This window comes from Poecilia mexicana, unplaced genomic scaffold (genome assembly GCF_051168715.1).
Source record: "Poecilia mexicana isolate PSO_F unplaced genomic scaffold, ASM5116871v1 scaffold_3, whole genome shotgun sequence".
NCBI lineage: Eukaryota > Metazoa > Chordata > Actinopteri > Cyprinodontiformes > Poeciliidae > Poecilia > Poecilia mexicana.
In genome coordinates, this window is record NW_028263372.1 from 31,650,233 (window position 1) to 31,668,804 (window position 18,572).

At 36.6% G+C, this 18,572-nt stretch overlaps 3 protein-coding genes across 3 annotated transcripts in view; 1 reads left to right on the forward strand and 2 right to left on the reverse strand.

Annotated features, from left to right (window-relative positions):
• The window catches only part of ddb1 (damage-specific DNA binding protein 1), a 45,162-nt gene extending 41,671 nt beyond the window's left edge, over window positions 1-3,491 (reverse strand). The window contains exons 1-4 of the mRNA XM_014978562.2: window positions 3,309-3,491; window positions 1,681-1,829; window positions 1,260-1,376; window positions 867-1,088 (exon numbers count right to left, since the gene is read on the reverse strand). Of these exons, the coding sequence (XP_014834048.2) occupies window positions 867-1,088; window positions 1,260-1,376; window positions 1,681-1,829; window positions 3,309-3,369 (549 nt within the window). The 5' untranslated portion in view covers window positions 3,370-3,491. The remainder of the gene's footprint in view (window positions 1-866; window positions 1,089-1,259; window positions 1,377-1,680; window positions 1,830-3,308) is intronic.
• A 590-nt stretch (window positions 3,492-4,081) lies between these two features.
• On the forward strand, window positions 4,082-14,533 carry LOC106911753 (cilia- and flagella-associated protein 70). The gene is made up of 26 exons (XM_014978584.2): window positions 4,082-4,306; window positions 4,426-4,612; window positions 4,729-4,824; window positions 4,992-5,077; window positions 5,479-5,670; window positions 5,805-5,987; window positions 6,122-6,216; window positions 6,497-6,569; window positions 6,722-6,859; window positions 7,273-7,422; window positions 7,534-7,626; window positions 7,800-7,891; window positions 8,615-8,675; window positions 8,783-8,965; window positions 9,101-9,232; window positions 9,309-9,437; window positions 9,549-9,682; window positions 9,886-10,001; window positions 10,767-10,970; window positions 11,065-11,207; window positions 11,484-11,636; window positions 12,206-12,367; window positions 12,539-12,628; window positions 12,889-12,990; window positions 13,367-13,414; window positions 13,798-14,533. Exons 1-26 carry the CDS (start codon window positions 4,217-4,219, stop codon window positions 13,915-13,917), a joined length of 3,252 nt encoding a protein of 1,083 aa, XP_014834070.2. The 5' UTR covers window positions 4,082-4,216; the 3' UTR covers window positions 13,918-14,533.
• Window positions 14,468-17,855, reverse strand: LOC106911770 (transmembrane protein 138). The gene is made up of 4 exons (XM_014978598.2): window positions 17,273-17,855; window positions 16,945-17,116; window positions 16,561-16,636; window positions 14,468-14,853 (listed from the first exon to the last, which is right to left on the reverse strand). The coding sequence occupies exons 1-4, from the start codon at window positions 17,398-17,400 to the stop codon at window positions 14,741-14,743; spliced, it is 489 nt and encodes a 162-aa protein (XP_014834084.1). The 5' UTR covers window positions 17,401-17,855; the 3' UTR covers window positions 14,468-14,740.
• Window positions 17,856-18,572: the final 717 nt, after the last annotated feature.

Below are 18,572 nucleotides of genomic sequence, written 5' to 3' on the forward strand. Positions count from 1 at the left end.
AAGGAAAGGAGGTTTGAGATTGGGGACAAAGTCTGGATATCCAAATATTTTGACATGCTCCATTTTTTGTTTCTATCCTAAACCAGGCATGAAAAAGACTTAAACAAAATGTTCATATTTTTTTCCAGACTGTGTAGGAAGCCTGAGCTACTGCTTGGAGCTGCAGCCTTAAAAAGATTGCACCAATTAGAACATCACTATAAATAGTAAGCACAGCTAGGTTTCTGGAGGTTGATACCTTGTTTTTAACACATGAAGAGAGAACAGTAATGTGTCGTGTTAAAACCATTACTATCTTTTCACACTTGAAATATCATCACCTAAATCTGTGAAGACTATTACACTAATTCAAGAAATACAAAAACATAGTAAAATTTCTAATCAGCCGACATAAACTAAGAATCTCTAGAATGACAATAATTCTTAAGTCTGTTGTGACTATGGTGATAATTTCTGATTCAATTTGCACTGCTTGCAAGACACCTCAGCAACACGAGGTGATTTTTATTAGTTTATTTAATCTAATATCAGGGAATATAACACATCGTAGCTATAGGCTAAAATTATGATAGAATTCTTCAATGTGTCAATTATGTTTCGTGCACGTACATGAATGTTGGTTTATTCATGTACCGTCTGATACCAAATAAAACCACAGTGACCCCTGCAGGCCTGACATTCCAGGCGGTTGCAGCAAAACCATCCACTTCCTGGTAATGCTGTCCAACTTCTGCTGTTGCTGTTTTGTCTTGCTGTCAGACGCTTTAGCAACTGACAACCACTTACGATAAACAAATACCCGTACCTATTGTGTAACCTATTCTCATCTGAAGAGTCTTTTTTTTTTAAGTTGAACCTCACAGTACCTGGTAGATGAAGCAGACGGTCGGAGCCTGGCAGCCATACAAGAAGTGAACGTCGATGACCTGCAGCTCCTCCAGCCGGATGTTGAACGCCTTCAGCTCTCGGTTGTCCCGGTCCAACGGGATCACCTTGAACAATCCGTCGTACAGCCTCAGACCAATCATGCGGCATTCTGGGTCAACAATCCCAATAATCCCAGTTTCTGATGGACGTCCAATGCGATCCTGAAGAACAGGTGTGGAAATGTTTGAGGTTGGGCAAAAATATTTTTAATTTTGCAACTTCTACTGGAGATAGCAAAGCTTGTAAACTTCCCCCAATGTAAACATTTCACAATAAAAATATATAAATAAATAAATAAAAACCCACTAGAGTACTTTTAAGGCGTTACCCACCTGGACGTTGCCATGGGCACGGGTGATGATGTCAATACTCTCCCCGTTCTGTTTGTATTCCAGGATACATGCGTTGTACTTGGATGTGAGAATGAACAGCAGGTCTTTGCTCTCACCCTGGAAAAAAAAGCAAAAAACATTCAGCATTTCATTAACATGGCTTGGTACAATATAAACACGGAATAGGACAACATGAGCTGTTGCAGAATTTCTGGAAATAGACAAATGGAAAAGCTAACTTAGAAATTACTTTTAAAAGCCTTAGAACTTGCTTTTTATTCCCTCAAGTCTCCCCAGGAAACTTTCAATTTGAGCTCTTCATAAACTATGTGTTTCCTCTTCCTTTGAATTTTTAATAAATAAGTGAATGTAACCGAGACAAGCAAACTTTAAATGACTTATGCATTTGTGTAATTCCTACCTTTGGACGGAAGAGCTCCATGACAGCAATTTTGCCATACATGCCAACTTCCTTGACAGGTCTAAGTCCCTCAGCTGTGACCACATAGATCTCCAGACGTGTGTTTTTAGCGATGAGCAAATTAAGGTCCTCAGCAGAGGTGAAGTGACCTGCAAAAAACATTGCAACATTTACAAGACGGATATTACACTTTGTTCAGCAGAGAAAGGCAGGAAAATGTTTTTGACACAGTTTATCTGTCAAAAACTGATGGCCTCTCTTTCACAGCTCTAGTTGAGAACTTTAGCTATGTTAATTTTAAATGAATGAATGTATTATAAATAAAAACAACCAACAACAAGGCTGTGCAATTTTAGAAAAATATATAATCGCAATACTTTTGCCTACCAATGCAATACCAATATCTATTATAACAACGTCAATTTTTCCTTAATTAAAATGTGCCAACAAAGTTTTATGAGCTTCAATTTCACAGCCACTACAAATAGTGGTTGTGAAATTGATTTGATCCCCAAATATAGATCAATTGTGGGCATCCAGAGCAGTAAGAGCCAATCCCCAAAGCTTCACATATCCAGAGTGCGCAATATTTGCATTCAAGACATTTGAAATAATATGAAAAAGAAGGCACTGCAATAACTTCTGATTTGAGATACTGAGCAGGTCTGTCAAGACTGCAGATAAATTTAATAACAAAATTCACACTAAGGAATAAATGTCTCAGCAGAACATTTTAACCTCTACCTGAGTGAAGCTCCAAGAAGGAGCTGGTATAAACCATGGAAATACAATTTAGAGGCAATTTTACATAATGAACATATTGTAGAAGTGTAAAAGCAATCCAGAGTATTTCATTCACAGAGAAAGAAAAGAAAAAAAAAAGTGTCAGGAGAGATCAGAACCCGAAGACTTTCTGACAGATATATGTTTTCTTAATACTAAGCAGTCCAAAATACCACTCAGACATTAAAATACAGTGTGAAAACATGTAGTTTTACCCTGGGCTTCTATCTGGCTTCCATATGTACTTCCTAATCAAAGAAGTGTGTAAGTTTATAATGTAAATGTAGATTGTTTTTTTTCTTGCTGTAATACACACATTTCTCATGGCTTTATTAATAATCTCTCCTAGAGTAACTGCGTAAACCAAGTCATTATCTAATGCTTAGTTGAAAGTGAAATAAACCATGCCAAGTTCTAAAAAGTAAATCGCAAAATGTAAAATTATGTTTGAAAGGACGTAATTTTGAGCATTGGTTCGACTTTCTTGGAGCCAATATAAGCCAAATGAGATTTCCAAGTGTTACCAAAGTTATGTTTAGAAGATTGGAGCGGCTATGTGCAATTTAATTATCTGCTAGATAAGTCGCCTTTTATCTGCTGTTATATAAAAACAGCTAGCCAAAATAATAACCACGATTTAATTTATCGTATTTGAGTTGCGGAAATAATTACAGATACACTGCATATAAAGCACTCCGCCTAATATTACAGGTAAACATTTGAGCTAAAAGCCAGCAGCTAAGTGCTACAACAGGCCTGTGTGGAGCGCTATGGCTGCAGCGCGGGAGCTCAATTTGCCCGCAGGTTGCCAACGTCCCAGTCCTGCACGGATCAGTCATATTTACCTGTGATGCAGGCGTTCACTGCCGTGGGCTTCTGTGCTGTTACCACGTAGTTATAAGACATCTTGACAGCAACGGACAACAAACACCGTAGAAGTGTTTAAATCTCACACGAGTGACAAAATCATTGATAATAAAACTTCCGGAAACAGTTGGGGAAGTCGTTTAGGTTAACGACGTGCACTAATCCAGAGTTGGAGCGCCCCCTACGTACTGGAGGGTGTTTTACAGGGTACGTTTGAGATGTTGGCGCACTTGTCACTCAAAATCCAAAAATGCTTAGGTTTGCCTTACTCTGTAGAGATTATTTAACACATTCCAATTTTTCTTAGGCACAGAAGAACTATCATTTCTAGGACGCTGTGTAACAAAAACTTTTTATGCTTTCTTTTGTTTGTTTGTTTATTTTGGTGTTGTTTTGAATTGTCCAATAAATCACTGCAATTTACTAAGACAATTAAAGTCGACTAATTGTATGCAAATACTCAAAGTATTTTATTTTATTTTTTTATTTGAGGTAAATATATGCGGTAAGGCTTGTTTGCATTTAGTCAGATTGAGAAACAGTGACACCTGCTGTCACGTTTACTTAATTACAAAATCTAAGGTGGCAAAACTCCTTGTGGCTTTTAAAAGTAGTAGAAGTAGTTTTACTAACACTTTTTCTCTAAATTGAAAAAAATACAACAACAGTCCCTATTTGTTTTTCTATTTGAGGAAGAAGTACCATTACCCCAAGATGATCAGTAAAAATATGGGCTGTTAACGACTTTGTAAACTGTCGTAGTGTGATAACCGAGGCTCTTGAACCCACCATTGGCTGAATCACTGTTGCCATGGACACGTATTTATTCGGCCTGCGTTAGAACTTAACTGAAAGCGTTAGCTTGTTAACTTTATCTCCGTTAAAAATGTCAACAGCACACACATCTGAAGAGACGATAAAACACGATAAAACAAATGTGTCGATAGATATAACTGCAAAATGTGGACGTAACATAGTAAGTCCTTTGAACGTTGGTTAAACTGTAGTTACAGCTATCTGTCTGTATGTCTGGTCGACTGCCCAAACGGCAGGAATTTTCTTAAATGCTATATTATATGTTGATTTTGTTTTCAGCAAGGGAAAAAGGGAGACAATTTGGTGAGTTTCCTGCAGGTTTCGATAGAAGAGATTAACCTGGGGGAGTCAGAAAAGAAACACGCCAACCCTATGAAACACACTATTGATTACGACTTTACTTGCACCTATAACTCACCAAATGACGCCCAGGCTTTCAGCGACTTTCTCCAAAAGCCAATCATATGTAAGCTTAATGTATCAAGTATAACATCCAATGTCATCCATGTGTCTTATCATCAGTAGTGTTAAATTCGTTCTACGTGCAATCACAAGTGCAATAGTCTTATATTTTGTGATCAGTTACAGTGGTGGAGGTCCTGCATGAGGGAAAAAAAGGTGAGCTGAAAACAGCGGTACTGGGACAAGCTGTGGTGGATTTGTTCCCACTACTCCAAGGTACAGTTTCTCCTCTAAGAAATTACATTTTTTTCTGCTCTGGTGCTGCTATGTCAGAAGAGTGAGTCTTCCTTTAAACCAGATGTAGGTGGAATAAACAGAAACTGATTTTGTAGAACGAGGAGGGAGGACTTCCAAGGCTTTAATGACTTTCTGTTGTCCTTCAGGTCAATGCAGCTTTTCAAGTACGGTTCCACTCAATCCAGTGGTCAATCCTGGGATTAAAGAATCTCGGCAGGGAATGAGCCGTAAAGTTAGTTACTCACTCAACAACTTTACTGTTAATGATGAACACAGAAACTGAGGTCCTGTTTACAGTTTAATCACACTCGTAATAGTGTTTTCATTTAAGATGTCAGCAGATAATTAAACATGCATTAGGTCACTAAGACATTTCAATCTTTACATTGTCTCACATTTATTTAAGCAAAAATACAAAGTCTTTATTCAATAGATTTTTTAATAATTCTTTTTATATGTATAGTACATCATGACTTGAGTTGTATCATATGTCTTCGGTTTTTTGATAAAGTGTTGTTTAATAGTTTGTTTAGGGTGGACTTCAAAGAGGATATAAATTAAATCATATTTTACTTTCTAAATATGTCTATAAATGCTAAACAGTGGCTTGCTGCATAATTTCATCCCATTTAGCAACCAACCCTGGAAGTTTTTGTCAGCGTGACGGAACCACTGCTCACTGAACCCGAGTTATCAACCTGTATCATCATGAAGGTAACTGTGGAAACAGCATTTTCAGTGCCTGACACATGGACGCTGCCGACTGGCTCAGCTCACAGCCCCTTTGCATACTTCGCCGCTCTGGAGGTTCCTCTAACTGCAGAAGTGAGTTGTACTTTTGTATCCTAATACGTCATTTTACAGCTATTCCATTAAAAATGTACAGGATGACAAATCTATATGTTTCTGTGATGATAAATTTTAAAATATGGGAATATTTCCCTTTCACTGTGTCTTAGAATGATCAAGCACTGATGTTTTCTGAAGGCCATCTAATGCCAGGGGGTCTGAGGGAGGGCAAAGGCCGTCGGAAAAGGAGGCCCCTTCAATCTTTATTGGTACCAGGGAATCAGTTTTTACCTGGGTCATTTTGCCAGCCAGAGCCCATTGATCATGAGGATGGAGAGCTAACTAGTTTAGAGGTAGCAACAAGCACCTTTTACTTGAATTTTCATTTACTAATACCTTTAAACAATTGCAGAAACAAGCTTAGCTATAGCCATCAGACTAAGGTTTGAACACACAAGGAAATTTGAAGACCTGAATGTTCATGCAGGACCAGGCATTTCGTGATGAAGCAGAGATTACAAAGAACAGAGTGAGATGGGACACAGAGATTCGATGCTTCCTGGATGCCTGTGCAGCTTCCAGGTCAGCCAGACATTCAACTTTTTTTTTTTTGCAAAGTGAAAGTCAGTAATGAGGCATTTTAACCCTTAAGTGGTTTAAAATCCTAATATATTTGTCCTTAAGAACAAAAAAGTAAACTTAGGTTTTTAACAAAATTCAGTTTCTAGAAAACAGTGAATTTTGCTCCTTGATTCAAATGGAGAAAAAGTAGTGCTACATTGTGAACAAATTAAGAAACAAGAAACAATTTTTAAAAAATCATCTCAAACTACTGAAAATTGTATTTTGATTATATTTGTAGATTGAAAGAAAAAATCACAGATAGCCGACTGTGGCCAGTGGAATTAATGAGGACTTCGATTCCACTATCAAGGGTAAAAAAAAACAAAAAAACATTTTTTGTTTGCTGTTGATATTTTAGTACTGCTAAAGAGATATCTGTTTGTGGCAAACAAAGAGGCAGCAGTTCAGTTAACCATACTACTGTTGAACTGCAGATGAACGTTTTAATTGTCTCTGTTTGTAGTTAGGTGATGAGAACCCAGAGATCCCCTTTCATGGTTTGATATTTGTTGACATGGGGCGGTTGTTGTACCCTGGAGTCTCCCGCATCAGAGGAGCATACACTGTTCATCCTTTCTATGAGAGCGAGCTTCTGAACAAGGTCTCAAACTGTCATAGTAGTCTTTTTTTTTGTTTTTTTATCTATATAGCTTGTAGTACTGAAACTTATATTATCTATAAAACAATATATTTCCATATATATAAGCCAAATCTTTCAGCAAGTGATGCTAAGATTGTGGATTAATCTTCCCCCAAAGATACATTTAACTGACTCTATGAATTCAAAACGAGCCTGTAAACTTTCTTGTTTTAATTTTTTCTTAGTATTTATTTTCCCTGTGTTTTATTTTATCTTTTATATGGGTGGTTAATATCAATAGTTATTTTCACTTTGTGATAGCTTTGTCTGTGAAATGGGCTTATCAAAAACTCTACTTACTTATTTACATTTATTTCTGGTTTCTTCTTTTACTTCTTGCTAAGGTGAGCTATGTATTGATTTTAAACTTACAGACCAAGCGGAAAGCCAGTGTGTTAAAGGAGCAGGCTAAAGTAGCAACTGTCCTGGCCAAATCTCGAGCAAGCATAGTAATAGGAACTCCCAAAAAAGGAGCAAAGAATGTTGATGCAGGCGGCAAGGGAGTCAAGGACCAGTCTAAAAAGGTCAGGAATGTGCTAATTGTCAAGGATGAGTTACTACTGTAAAGTTACATTCACACTTGCAATGAGAAATGTTTTGTTGTATGTGTAACAATGTGATCTTTTTTAATATAGCAACAGAGTGTCCCTCCACCCAAGCCCATCACATGTGATGAAGCTTCTGAAAGTGCATCTGAACCTGAGACAAAAGTCAATGTAGAAGGAAATGTAAGTTTCTGATAAAGGCAGCTTGGTTCTCCAGTAGCTCCTGACAAAAATGTACTAAGTATGCTGTGCTACACACTTTGACTTTAGTTGCAGCATAGAGCAGCAGACAACACATTCAAACTTTTGCTTTGCAGATTTTTACTTTAGTTTTTTACCTGTGTTGTCATTGACAGATGTACTTGGAAGCCAAAACATATGTTATCATTGAGGTGTCCTTGAATAGACCACTGGTACCAAAAACATCCCCTGAGGAACTGGCTCGAAGGTAATATACATTAACACAGTTAAAGTACTGCAATTAATCCCCATGTCAGTAAGCTCATCTCTTCTGAAAAGTTTACACCTTAGCACACATTAAATAAGAAAAGTTGAAAAATTTCTAAGGTTACGAAGATTTTCATTTTCTTGACACAGTTACAGTAATTGTGTAACAAGAATATAATAAAAATTCATTCACCACATGGAGACGAAAAAAACAGTAATACATTTATTTCTGTTCCACTTTTCCCCAGTCTCTCTGAGTTTATTCACACTTATGCAGTGATCATAATTATTCAGACAGCTGCTATAACTGTGTATTTGCACATGAGGAATCACTTTTACCTGACATGGCTCATCCAGTTACCATGGTAAATGAAGATTTGACGAATGTGTAATGCGGAAAGAAGTCCAAGTGGTAATACTGAAAGACTATACATTAGTTCTACAGTCAAAACATTAATAAAGCGCCCATCATGACAGCTTGGAGGATCACCAGCGTAATCTAATGAGTTACCAACAACTCTGGTAAAGATAGAGTCAATTGTTTGTTGGGTATCCAATTTGAGGAAATCTCCAGCTTACATATTTGGTGTTGCATTCTTTTCTGAGTTAACATAATCATTCACGCCTTAAACAACTGTTAAAATGTCAGTTTACTTCCTTATCTGTCTTTCTTTTTGTTCCTTCCTGAATGTGAACTTAAAATAAGTGTTTCCAAATCCTACAGGGTGAAGGCACTGATCCCCCCCAAACCCAAACGTCCAGCTGGTCCTACCAGAGCAGAAAAGGTGGGAAACCCAGATACATTTCAATAAAAATATGCCTATATTATATCTTGCAGTCAGGAAAGGTTTCTCATTCTCAGATTTCTTGTCTCTGATGTGTGCTCTTGTAGGCCGTGGTGGACTTTCACACACAAGTAGGCAATGCGGTGGCTGCTGTCTCTGAACAGTTTGCTGAAATATTTGGAGCAAATAGCAAGCTGCAGGAAAGCCTTAGCAAAGAGCAAATTTTGGCCGAGGTGATGGGAGGTCTTAATGTCTCTGGAAGATACTTCACCTTCAAGGAGCAAATCAAGGTTCGAGGTTTAAAATGATTTCTTCGGGTGAATCTATGACATATCTATTAATAAAATGTTTTTGTTTTGATCTTTTTGTAAGGGAATCTTCTTTCGTTAATTCAGTAAATATATTTGCGTGTTTCTGGCTTGTAGCGAGCAGTGGTAAAGATTGTTCGAGACAAAATGCAGCGGTCCAGGCCTCTCACTGATCCTCAAGAGGTGAAAGAATTTGTCAGTAAGCTCTACGTCTACCTAGTGGATGAAATGCATGTGGCTCTCAACAAGGTATTACCATCGCCATCATTTGTTTAAGGATATTGTTTAGATTTTTTAGTGATCTTTATCTTCACCTCCTTTGCAGATTTATTCCAGTGACGTGGCAGAAGATTGCACTGATGAAATGAAGTTGGAATCTAGTCAGCTGAGACATTTTGCTAAAGAGGCACAACTTACAAGCAATTATCAGCAGGCGGCTCAGTACTACCAAGAGGTACAAAAACAGGAAAAAATGAATCTAAGATATTAAACACAGCAATGAAAGAAGCTGATGAATCTGGCTGGCAGACTAACTGGGATCTGTGTTTTTTTTTTTTACCTGCAGTTAGTGGTGAGGCACCCTGATGAACCTTTGTACAAGTTTGAGTGGGGAAGCCTGTACATGTTGATTGGGGACTATATGAAAGCGAAAGAGTGTTACTATGATGCTGTATCCATCCAGCAAACACACCAACCCAGGTTAAAAGTGCTTCATTTATGCTGCAGATTTTGAATTTATCTAAACAAAGTTACATTTTCATTAGTCAGGTTTGTATAGTTAGTAATATGTGTAAATGTTTCTCTCTTTGATGATCAAGTCGTAAAAAAACTACTAAAAAAACCTTTGTTGTTGCTGTATAGTTGGTCGTATAGCTTGTTTGTGTTTTTGCTTATTTGTCCAGCCTGATGATGTGTGGGGTTGTGGCCGTGATGTTTGAACGTTACAATGAAGCTCAGACCTTCTTGGAGCGAGCCACCAGCCTAGAACCGCCCAGTGTGGAAGCCTGGACGCTGATGGGTCAGTTCACAATCAGGATTCCTCACCAATGTGGGGACCACTTTAGATAACATCCTGCTCATATTTTCCACAATGGGGTGAAGTCTAGTGATCTACAACAATGTCTGAATGATCTGTGCTCTGTGTCTGCTATTTTCTTAAATGCATTTGCTTAGACTTATATACTTACACTGATAGTAGAAATCTGTCTGAAAGGTAGAAGTTTTTATTTGTTTTTTGTGATATAATCCTAAAGATTTGAACTTTCCAATAGAACCATTGCTTATTGTTTGATATAAATGTATTGTCTTTAAGTCAGTGCACTGTAGGGTCAAAGTGAAAAAAGTGGCAGACCTTTGTACCATTGTTGTATGTTATGGAGGATCTACATACATCAGGATGTTTGCAAAAATATAGGACATTTTAATAAAAATCTTGCAGTTTTTATGCTGCGTGTGAGATTATATTACTGAAATAAAACATTTAGATATGTAGAATGTAGAGGGTAATTAATAAACAATTATGTTTTGAAGATAAGCAATTCTTAAACAGAAGATGTATACAGTTTTTACATGACAATGTTTACAGAAATGCTGCAAACAACAGCTCAAATAAATTACAATGAAGCACATATTTTAAAATTAGCAACATTGAGGTGTACAGTCCAGAAATTTGTAAAGTCCTAGTGCAAATAGGACTTTTACTTAACCTCTAACAGATGGTAATTAAAAGCAGGGGTAATGTACACACTGTACATATTGTAACTTGTTGGGATCTGCCTTCTAGGTTTGCTCCATTTAAGTCTAAACGAAGCCTTCCTGCCTGAAAGAGCATTTCTAGAGGCCAAAAAGATTTTTGGGGAAGAGGAGGCAAACAGGGCAAATGCAGATGACAAGACTAAACTAAGCGAGGACAACAGTGAGGAAGCGAAGGCCCAGCAGGATGAGCATGAGACAGATAATTCTGCCCTACCTCATATAGCTGAGCACGGTGAGGTGTAACATTAGAGCAAGCATCCAGGCATAAAGTAAAATATAAGCCGCACATGACAGCGGATTTAAGACCTATGGTGTTTTTCTGACAGACCCTGAGTTCCCAGACCACGACATGGAGGAAAGCAGAGAGGCGTCACTTCATATTGACAAATCGTTGACAAGTCCAACTAAACTCACCTCTTCCATTTTCACACAAACATTGAAGTTCTTGCTGCAGAACAATGCCCTGCAGGTATTCAAACCTGTTTGATTTAGCAGTGTATGATCCCACAAGAGGGTCCAATTGTTTAAATACTGTCAAATCATTTGTCCTCTCTAAGTCATGGCAGTAGCAGTGCTTGTGTTGTGATGAAACATAATGGAAAGTCAAAAAAATTAGTTTGATATAATATTCTATTGCAAACACTGCATCATTCAATAAATAATCATTTGGATACTCAAATTCTGAGCTGTAAAAATCAACAAGATGAAATAAATAGTTTTAGAACTAACTGTGCTCTTTTGGCAGATGGCAGAACACGCTTTGTCCCAAGAGCTGCTGGGTTCTAAAGGAGGTTGCAGTATGGCCTACTATTATAGCCTAGCCCAGTTCCAGCTGCTCAAAGGTGACTACAGCAGTGCTATTGACAGCGTGAAAGAAGCACTGTTTTACAAAAGTCAGGTACTTACACTTTTCCTTTTTATTGATTTAAGACAAAAATACCATTACCATGTAATTTGCAGCTTCTATAATAGTCTATTTTAGTGACTCCTCTTTTATTTTAGATTTAACATAAATCTTAAGAAATAAAGCGCACATCATAGTGTTTTATATGATGTTGCTTACTCCTGAACTGTCTGAGATGTATCCCAATTCTTTAAAAGTCCCTTTTAACCTTTTCCTTTTAAAGTGGAACATGTTTAGAAATGTGTGAACTCAATAAAAGGTGAAATATCACCCTCTGGTGCACAAAGTATTTCTTCTCCGGTTGTAAAATTTTTTGTGGAAATGTTATACATTTAGATGTACACTTAAGCCTCCATTTATCTAATAGAAAAGTGTTAATAAGAATCTCCATAAATATAGCGGCAGTATAATTGAGACCTTTCTAACCTTGAGTTCATAAGATTTCAATTTAAAGTTAAAGTAACATTATTCAGAAAAACTGAAAAGCATGCATTTTTAAGTTGGAAAATGGGATCTAAGCTATGGATTCTGTCTTCTTATTTAATTGTCCGCGATATGATCAGTACCCAGATGCCTGGGCCTTGAAAGGTCACTGCCACTACCTGCAAGGCGCATTTACTGAAGCACGGGAGTGTTATGAGTGGAGCATGGTCTTTCCAGAACCACCTTCAGACACTCACATCGTTCATCTTCGCCTGGGAGATATCTATATTCTTGAGGAAAAGGTTAGATGTCGGTTATTGTGTTTTGACCAGAGCCGTGAGTGAGATATAAGATTTCATTTTTCTCCACAACTCTGAAATAAAACAGTTTTGCATATTTTTTCAACATGTTTCTTTTTGTTTTTTGTTGTTTTTTTTGTCACTAACGCTATGTATATGATATTTATTCTTCAGTTTATACAAGCCAAAGAAGTCTTCCTGCAGGCATGTGAGCAGTCCCCATCGTGCCTGACCTGGTTGGGCCTCGGCAAAGCCTGCTACAGGGTAAAAGTTCACATTGGTAATCATGAAAAAGTGGCTTTAGTTAAATTTTAAATTAGTTTCATGAAGATTTTCTACATTGAGCAGATTTAATATAACATATTATGAAGTGTTAGATTCTGTTTAGAAGAGCTGGTGACAGTGGAGGTAAACACACCCAATTTAGGAACATTTTATTTTTGTTCTGTCAAACAGACATACTAGGAAAATAAGAATCTTGTTGACATTGAAAAAAATTCAAGTCTTGGTTTGTTTTTGTGTAGTTGGGGGAGCTGTGTGTTGCTGAGGAAGCTTTAGCTGTGGCCACTCTTTTGAACTCAGCAAATGCAGAGGTGTGGGCTTACCTGTCTTTAATCAGCCTTAAGGTGAGTGATTACTACGCTTTAAACCCACAATCAATTTAATTTCTAGTCCTACCTCTGTGGGGGGTTTGCAGGACAGGATATACCAGAATGTTGTTGGACTGAATTTTTATTTTTTGTATTTAGCAAAAACATTTTCTTACACTAACATGGGGACAAAGCTTGCATGAAATAGACACAGAAGTTCAAGTCAAAAATAACTCAAAATAGTGGATGGGGTTTGTTGTAAAGCTGGAAATGAACTTTAAAAGAGTTAAATTAGTTCATTTAAAAAGTCAGTTTAATTCTGAAGGACAAAAAAATTACAGTACGTAGAATGTTTTTACCCTAACACTCACTGTCTACAGCTGCATTAATCATGTACTTTGACTTTTTTCAGTCTGGGCAACTACAAGAGGGGGATGAATATTATAAAAATGCAATCAGTGTAAGTGAGTTTTTTCATGAAAATCTTCTGTTAATGCTTTTAATGCCTTACAATTAGCTATTTCAGTATGTTAATGAATTGATTTATTAACACACACTAACACATCAACACAATCTTGTCAACAGCTAAGCAATTTCCATTTGAGGATCAATAAAATATATTCTAATCTATTTACTTATGAACATTGTGTCAGGTGTTTCTGATGTTCAGATTATTTTCCAGACTTCTTCAGTTATCTTTCCAAGTTTTAAGTTTGTATTTATTTACACAGAAACTGTTGCCCTTCATAGCATAGTTACCCAGAACATTTACATTTTTTGTTTGTAACAGACAAAAAAAAAAAAACAGTGTTTCAAACTCTTTTTTTTTTTCTTGATTCATAGTTTGATTTCCAGGATTCATCCCTGAATGAAGAGATCAGTGAGGCGAAGCGTCAGACTCGGATGAGTAAACTGGCATCATGCTTCAATGCAAGTCCTCAAGCAGAGGCTGAAACAGTTTAACCAAACACATTTTATGAAGACAGCACTGCATTAGACATATATTTCAGATGAAATTTTATTGCATTTTTATTGCATCTTGAAATAAAACAAATGAATGTGTCAAAAATGGGGCTGATCAAGCCATAAAAATTCAACTCAGAGCAACACAAATAGTCTTAATTACATATAAAACTATTTAGTTTTTTCAAAGGACTGCAACAAACAAAATGTCGTTTCAGAAAATAACAAGTACCATTGTGTAATGAAATGCAAAAAGCAGTCACCTGGTTTGTATATTTGAGATTCTGTGATTCTGCAAAGATGTATAAAAAATGTGAAAATTACAATGCAGTATGTGATTATACATTGTCATAAACATTAGGATAACATTTAAAGTTAAGTTGTAAAATGTTGTGACACGAAGCTATTGTGTAAGTAGCATATAACATACTCAATATGGTAAGTTTTACAAAATATTTCTAGACTGTTAAGTCAGACATTTTACAATTTCAATACATACCTGAAATAACTTAAAATTTGGCACAATTCTCCAGAGAAAGAAATGTCAAATGGATTATATTTTTGGGCTGTCATGTTGAACATTTTCTCACGTTTCAATAAATGCATTTCAGGCTTTCATTTGTGTTTTCTTCCAGTTTGAATTAGTTATTTCCTAAATTCTAAAAAGATGCCAAATAATTTTTTCCTCGACCGAAAAACAAGGTGAATTAAAACAGCCAGAGTTTGTTGAGATTGAAATTTCTCAGCATCATTCATGGGTAATGTCTTTCCAGTGCCATTAGAGCTATGGCTTGTGGTATCATTCTGTAGATTCCTCTGCAGATCACTGCCTGGACCGAACAAACACTTCTCTCAGCCATGGTGAATCCTCATACAGACGAGGGTCCCCCAGATACTCTGCGGTCCGCTTGTAGAAGTAGTAGTACAACACAGAAGCTACACAGATGGAAAACAAACAAGATTAAGAAGGTAGTATACGTACTATAAAACTTCTCCAAACACATCGATGATGCAATTTGAGCACTTTTTTATAATCATCAGAGGCATAATTCTATATTAAATCTTTGATTGGAATTGTTAATTTTACCAGACTTCCAGAGACAAATAAATAGGAAATCCCTGTGAAAAGGCAGGGTCTAAAAGTGAGCCACACAGATTAGACATAAGTACCACTAAACCTGATAAAGTTTATGGTGTCATCATAAACAGAGATTTAGCAGTGAGTCCCACACAGAAGTCTAGATGGCTCTTATGCTACAGACTAAACAAGTAGAGGTGGCACTTAGTAAGGATTACATGCTGTTTAACTACTAATGAGCTTATAACAGTATGAAATAACCACCACCTGGGGAGGTGATATTAAAGCCTGGAGTCTAAATGCATGAGACGGGACCAGTTCCCTCACAAAACGCTCAGAATAGTTCAAGTTTTTCTCTCGGGGATCAATGATAGATATTAAGGGTAGAGTAAAAAATAAGAATTCTTTAAAATATCCAAAGTCATCCATGTTTACTTATTTGTATGAGATAAATGATTCTAATGTTTAAGGACAGTGCTTTGTATTATATTTAAAATTTTCAGACTTATTATTTCATATGTATTTTTGGAGCTCTGAAATGATATACCAGCACAAAGCTCCTCCCCTCCCCCTAAGTGCCATAAGTCTTTCTCTATAGTTACAACTGGAAGATTTTTGGATGTCTCTACCAACTTTATAAAGACCAAAGCTTTGTCACATTTTTTTTCACAAAATATAACAGATACAATAGGGACTGAACACATAATAATTCTCTATGTCAGTATATTTCTGAAGGTGCAATTGGCATGTAATTCCCACAATATGTCAGAAATAATAGATTCAGTCCAGGAATGCAAAGAAATCAAGCTATAGATGTTCAGAAGTGTAATTTAAAAAAATACATAGGAAAAAAAGATTGATCGTGAAATTTATGTAATACTTCAGGCAAAAGCTTTTGTTTTTGCCTGAAAAAACGGGTCATGCATGAAGAAACTAGTCACACACATTTCTCAGATGTGACTTAGATCCATTCTTCCTAGCTTCAATTCTTTCCATTTGGGATTGAATAAGATTATATTATCTTGTACTAAATGTACATGACTGTTTTGTAATTATTGATTGACTTCAACAGATTTTGTGACATCCGAGCCTTTTTACGCCTTCTTTTCTTCTTAAGTTCAATATTTTTCATCTCTATAATTCCACCTCATTACACTGTAGTTTTATTTCTTTGCATGTGAGTGTATGAATTGATTCACCGTCTGGAGAGAATTTTATGTCATTGGCATCTTCAGAAATATATTTACAGTTGTGTTTTGTCATAACACAACTTTTCATAAGTTTAATTCTTATTTTGCAAGCTGTAATTAGTTTTTTCCCTTCCTGTTGGATTTGATTTTGCTCAGGGATTTCAGAGTAAAATAAGCTGAATAAATAAATTATGAAATGACATTTATTTAACCTTTGCTCCCAACTTCACAATGGGTTGTAAAATCAAAACATTTAAAAATTTTCAAAAGGAACAAATACTTTTGCAAGGCACAATAATTTCAATTTGACATTAGGCTAATGTGAATCCAGTGTTTGGATACAATTTTTAAGATGTAAAAATGAAATGATCTTACCAGATCTTTGAAACACAAACAGCACCTGCAGACCGTCTGTCCAGATAAATCGGTTTGTGTTTAGCCAGCGCAGATTCTGAAATCAATGTGTAAGAAAACATGATTAATGCCATTCTTTTAATTAACATGCAATATATGTAAAACCATGCTGCACTTGTATCAATCACAACAGATAAAAAAATTGTTGAAAGATAAAATTATCATCTGTCTTTTCTTTTCCCAAAATCAAAAAGTCAGTTTTTGCTCTTTCTGTGTTTTTGTTTGTTCTAAATAGTCTCCTATACAGGATCTCTTCAGAAGTATTTTTTGATAAAACAAAAAGAAAACATGTATCAAACTTGTACTTATTTTTATGTTGTTGTACACATTTGTTCATGTTTTTACCATAAGCCAGGAATGGAGTATGATACTGAAGGTCAGGTAGAGAGCGGAGAGCATTATCAGGGCTCTAAATCGTTCCAGCAGTATGGCAACCAGGCCAACCTGGAACACGTAGGTGTTGAATAACATCAGCAGAATGATGATCAGGTTAAATAAGATGCAAATGTCCTGCATGCTGTGGAAAGGAAATATATTTATGTAACTAGCAGCCATAAGAACAACAAGGACAAAGAAGATCTCATTCTGGTATCAATCTAAGTGGGCTGTTTCTAACCGTAGAAATGTTTTAGTCTATGGTACCCTGCTGAAACCTTAAAAAAGTTTGACTCACATGAAAAGCACCAACTGGACTGCGGGTTCAGTCCTTAGCAGCTCACTGAAGGAGTTGACAAACAGGTCAAAAGAGAGCAGACTGAGCTGAATCAATAACACAAGTGAGTAGTTGCTGGCATGGAGCATCTCCGACCCGTAGGCTGGGTGCCCAGGCGGATTGTGGTTCCACTGTGGATCCAAGACTGCAACACTCCCTCAATCCCACCACAGAGAAACATCAACCTGGACACGGCAGGTTTGACAGTTTGGATGCCTCAGTGAGGCATTCAAATGGTCCTGCTGTCCCAAATGCAGATCGAGTCCGTTTGATATAACATTAGTGCTTCATTCCATTTTGTTTGGTTGAATTCAGTTTACTTTGGAAAAACAGAGGCCTCTCAAACAGGAAAGCAAGTTTGGGTTTGGAGATGAGCTGCCAAGCATTCAGAGATGTCAACATGTTACATTTGACTGCAACAAATCCCGCAGATGCAGCTGTGCAGTTCAACCTGCAGACTTGCATATCAGAACTGGTGAGACATCAGTGTCTTGAGGGAAAAAGGGTAGATGTCCTGTGGAAGGAAACAACAGATTAATTTAGTTAAAGCAGTTGTAACTTACAAAAGAAATGTTTTACATTTTGCATGCTTTTAAAGACTGAGGAAAGAAAGTTAGAGTTAGAATGAACCTATACATGTAATAAACATATGTTGTAATAAAAGCAACATTAAACGAAACACAATTATTGACAGCACTTAGAACGTCTAAACCAAGAAACTAGGTGGAAATTATTTTAGTTTCTAAATATAAAGTCAATTATCTCCATAGACCAATTTCCTGTTGAAATTAAAATTACTTTATAATTGTCAAAAATCAGCTTTATCCTCATTTATTCCAGGACTAAATAAAACATAGGTTGTCTTTTGCAGATTAAAGAGAAATCAAATCCTGTCTTCACTAATATTTCTGTTTCTCAGTGTTATTTTTTGGTCTTTGCCTCCTCTCATGAAGCTATCAATATGGAGCTGCTACAGTGACACCTGGTGGATCCTCTCACGGTCCCAGTATTTATAGCTCAGTACGAGCATGACAGGTGTGAGAAAGATTAGGGGTACTTCCAAACACTCGCCCATGGAGGAGACAGCTACTTACTCTTGAAAGCTGGCCTACTCAGATTTTAGGTTAGCGGTGTTAGTGGCTTTTTTGCACGAGACAGCACACAAACCACATGCAGGCAAATAAAGGCATCTACATTTTTTGACGGATCATACAGCACATCAGAATTAAAAAGAAAAAAGAATTAGAAATGTTGTTCTACA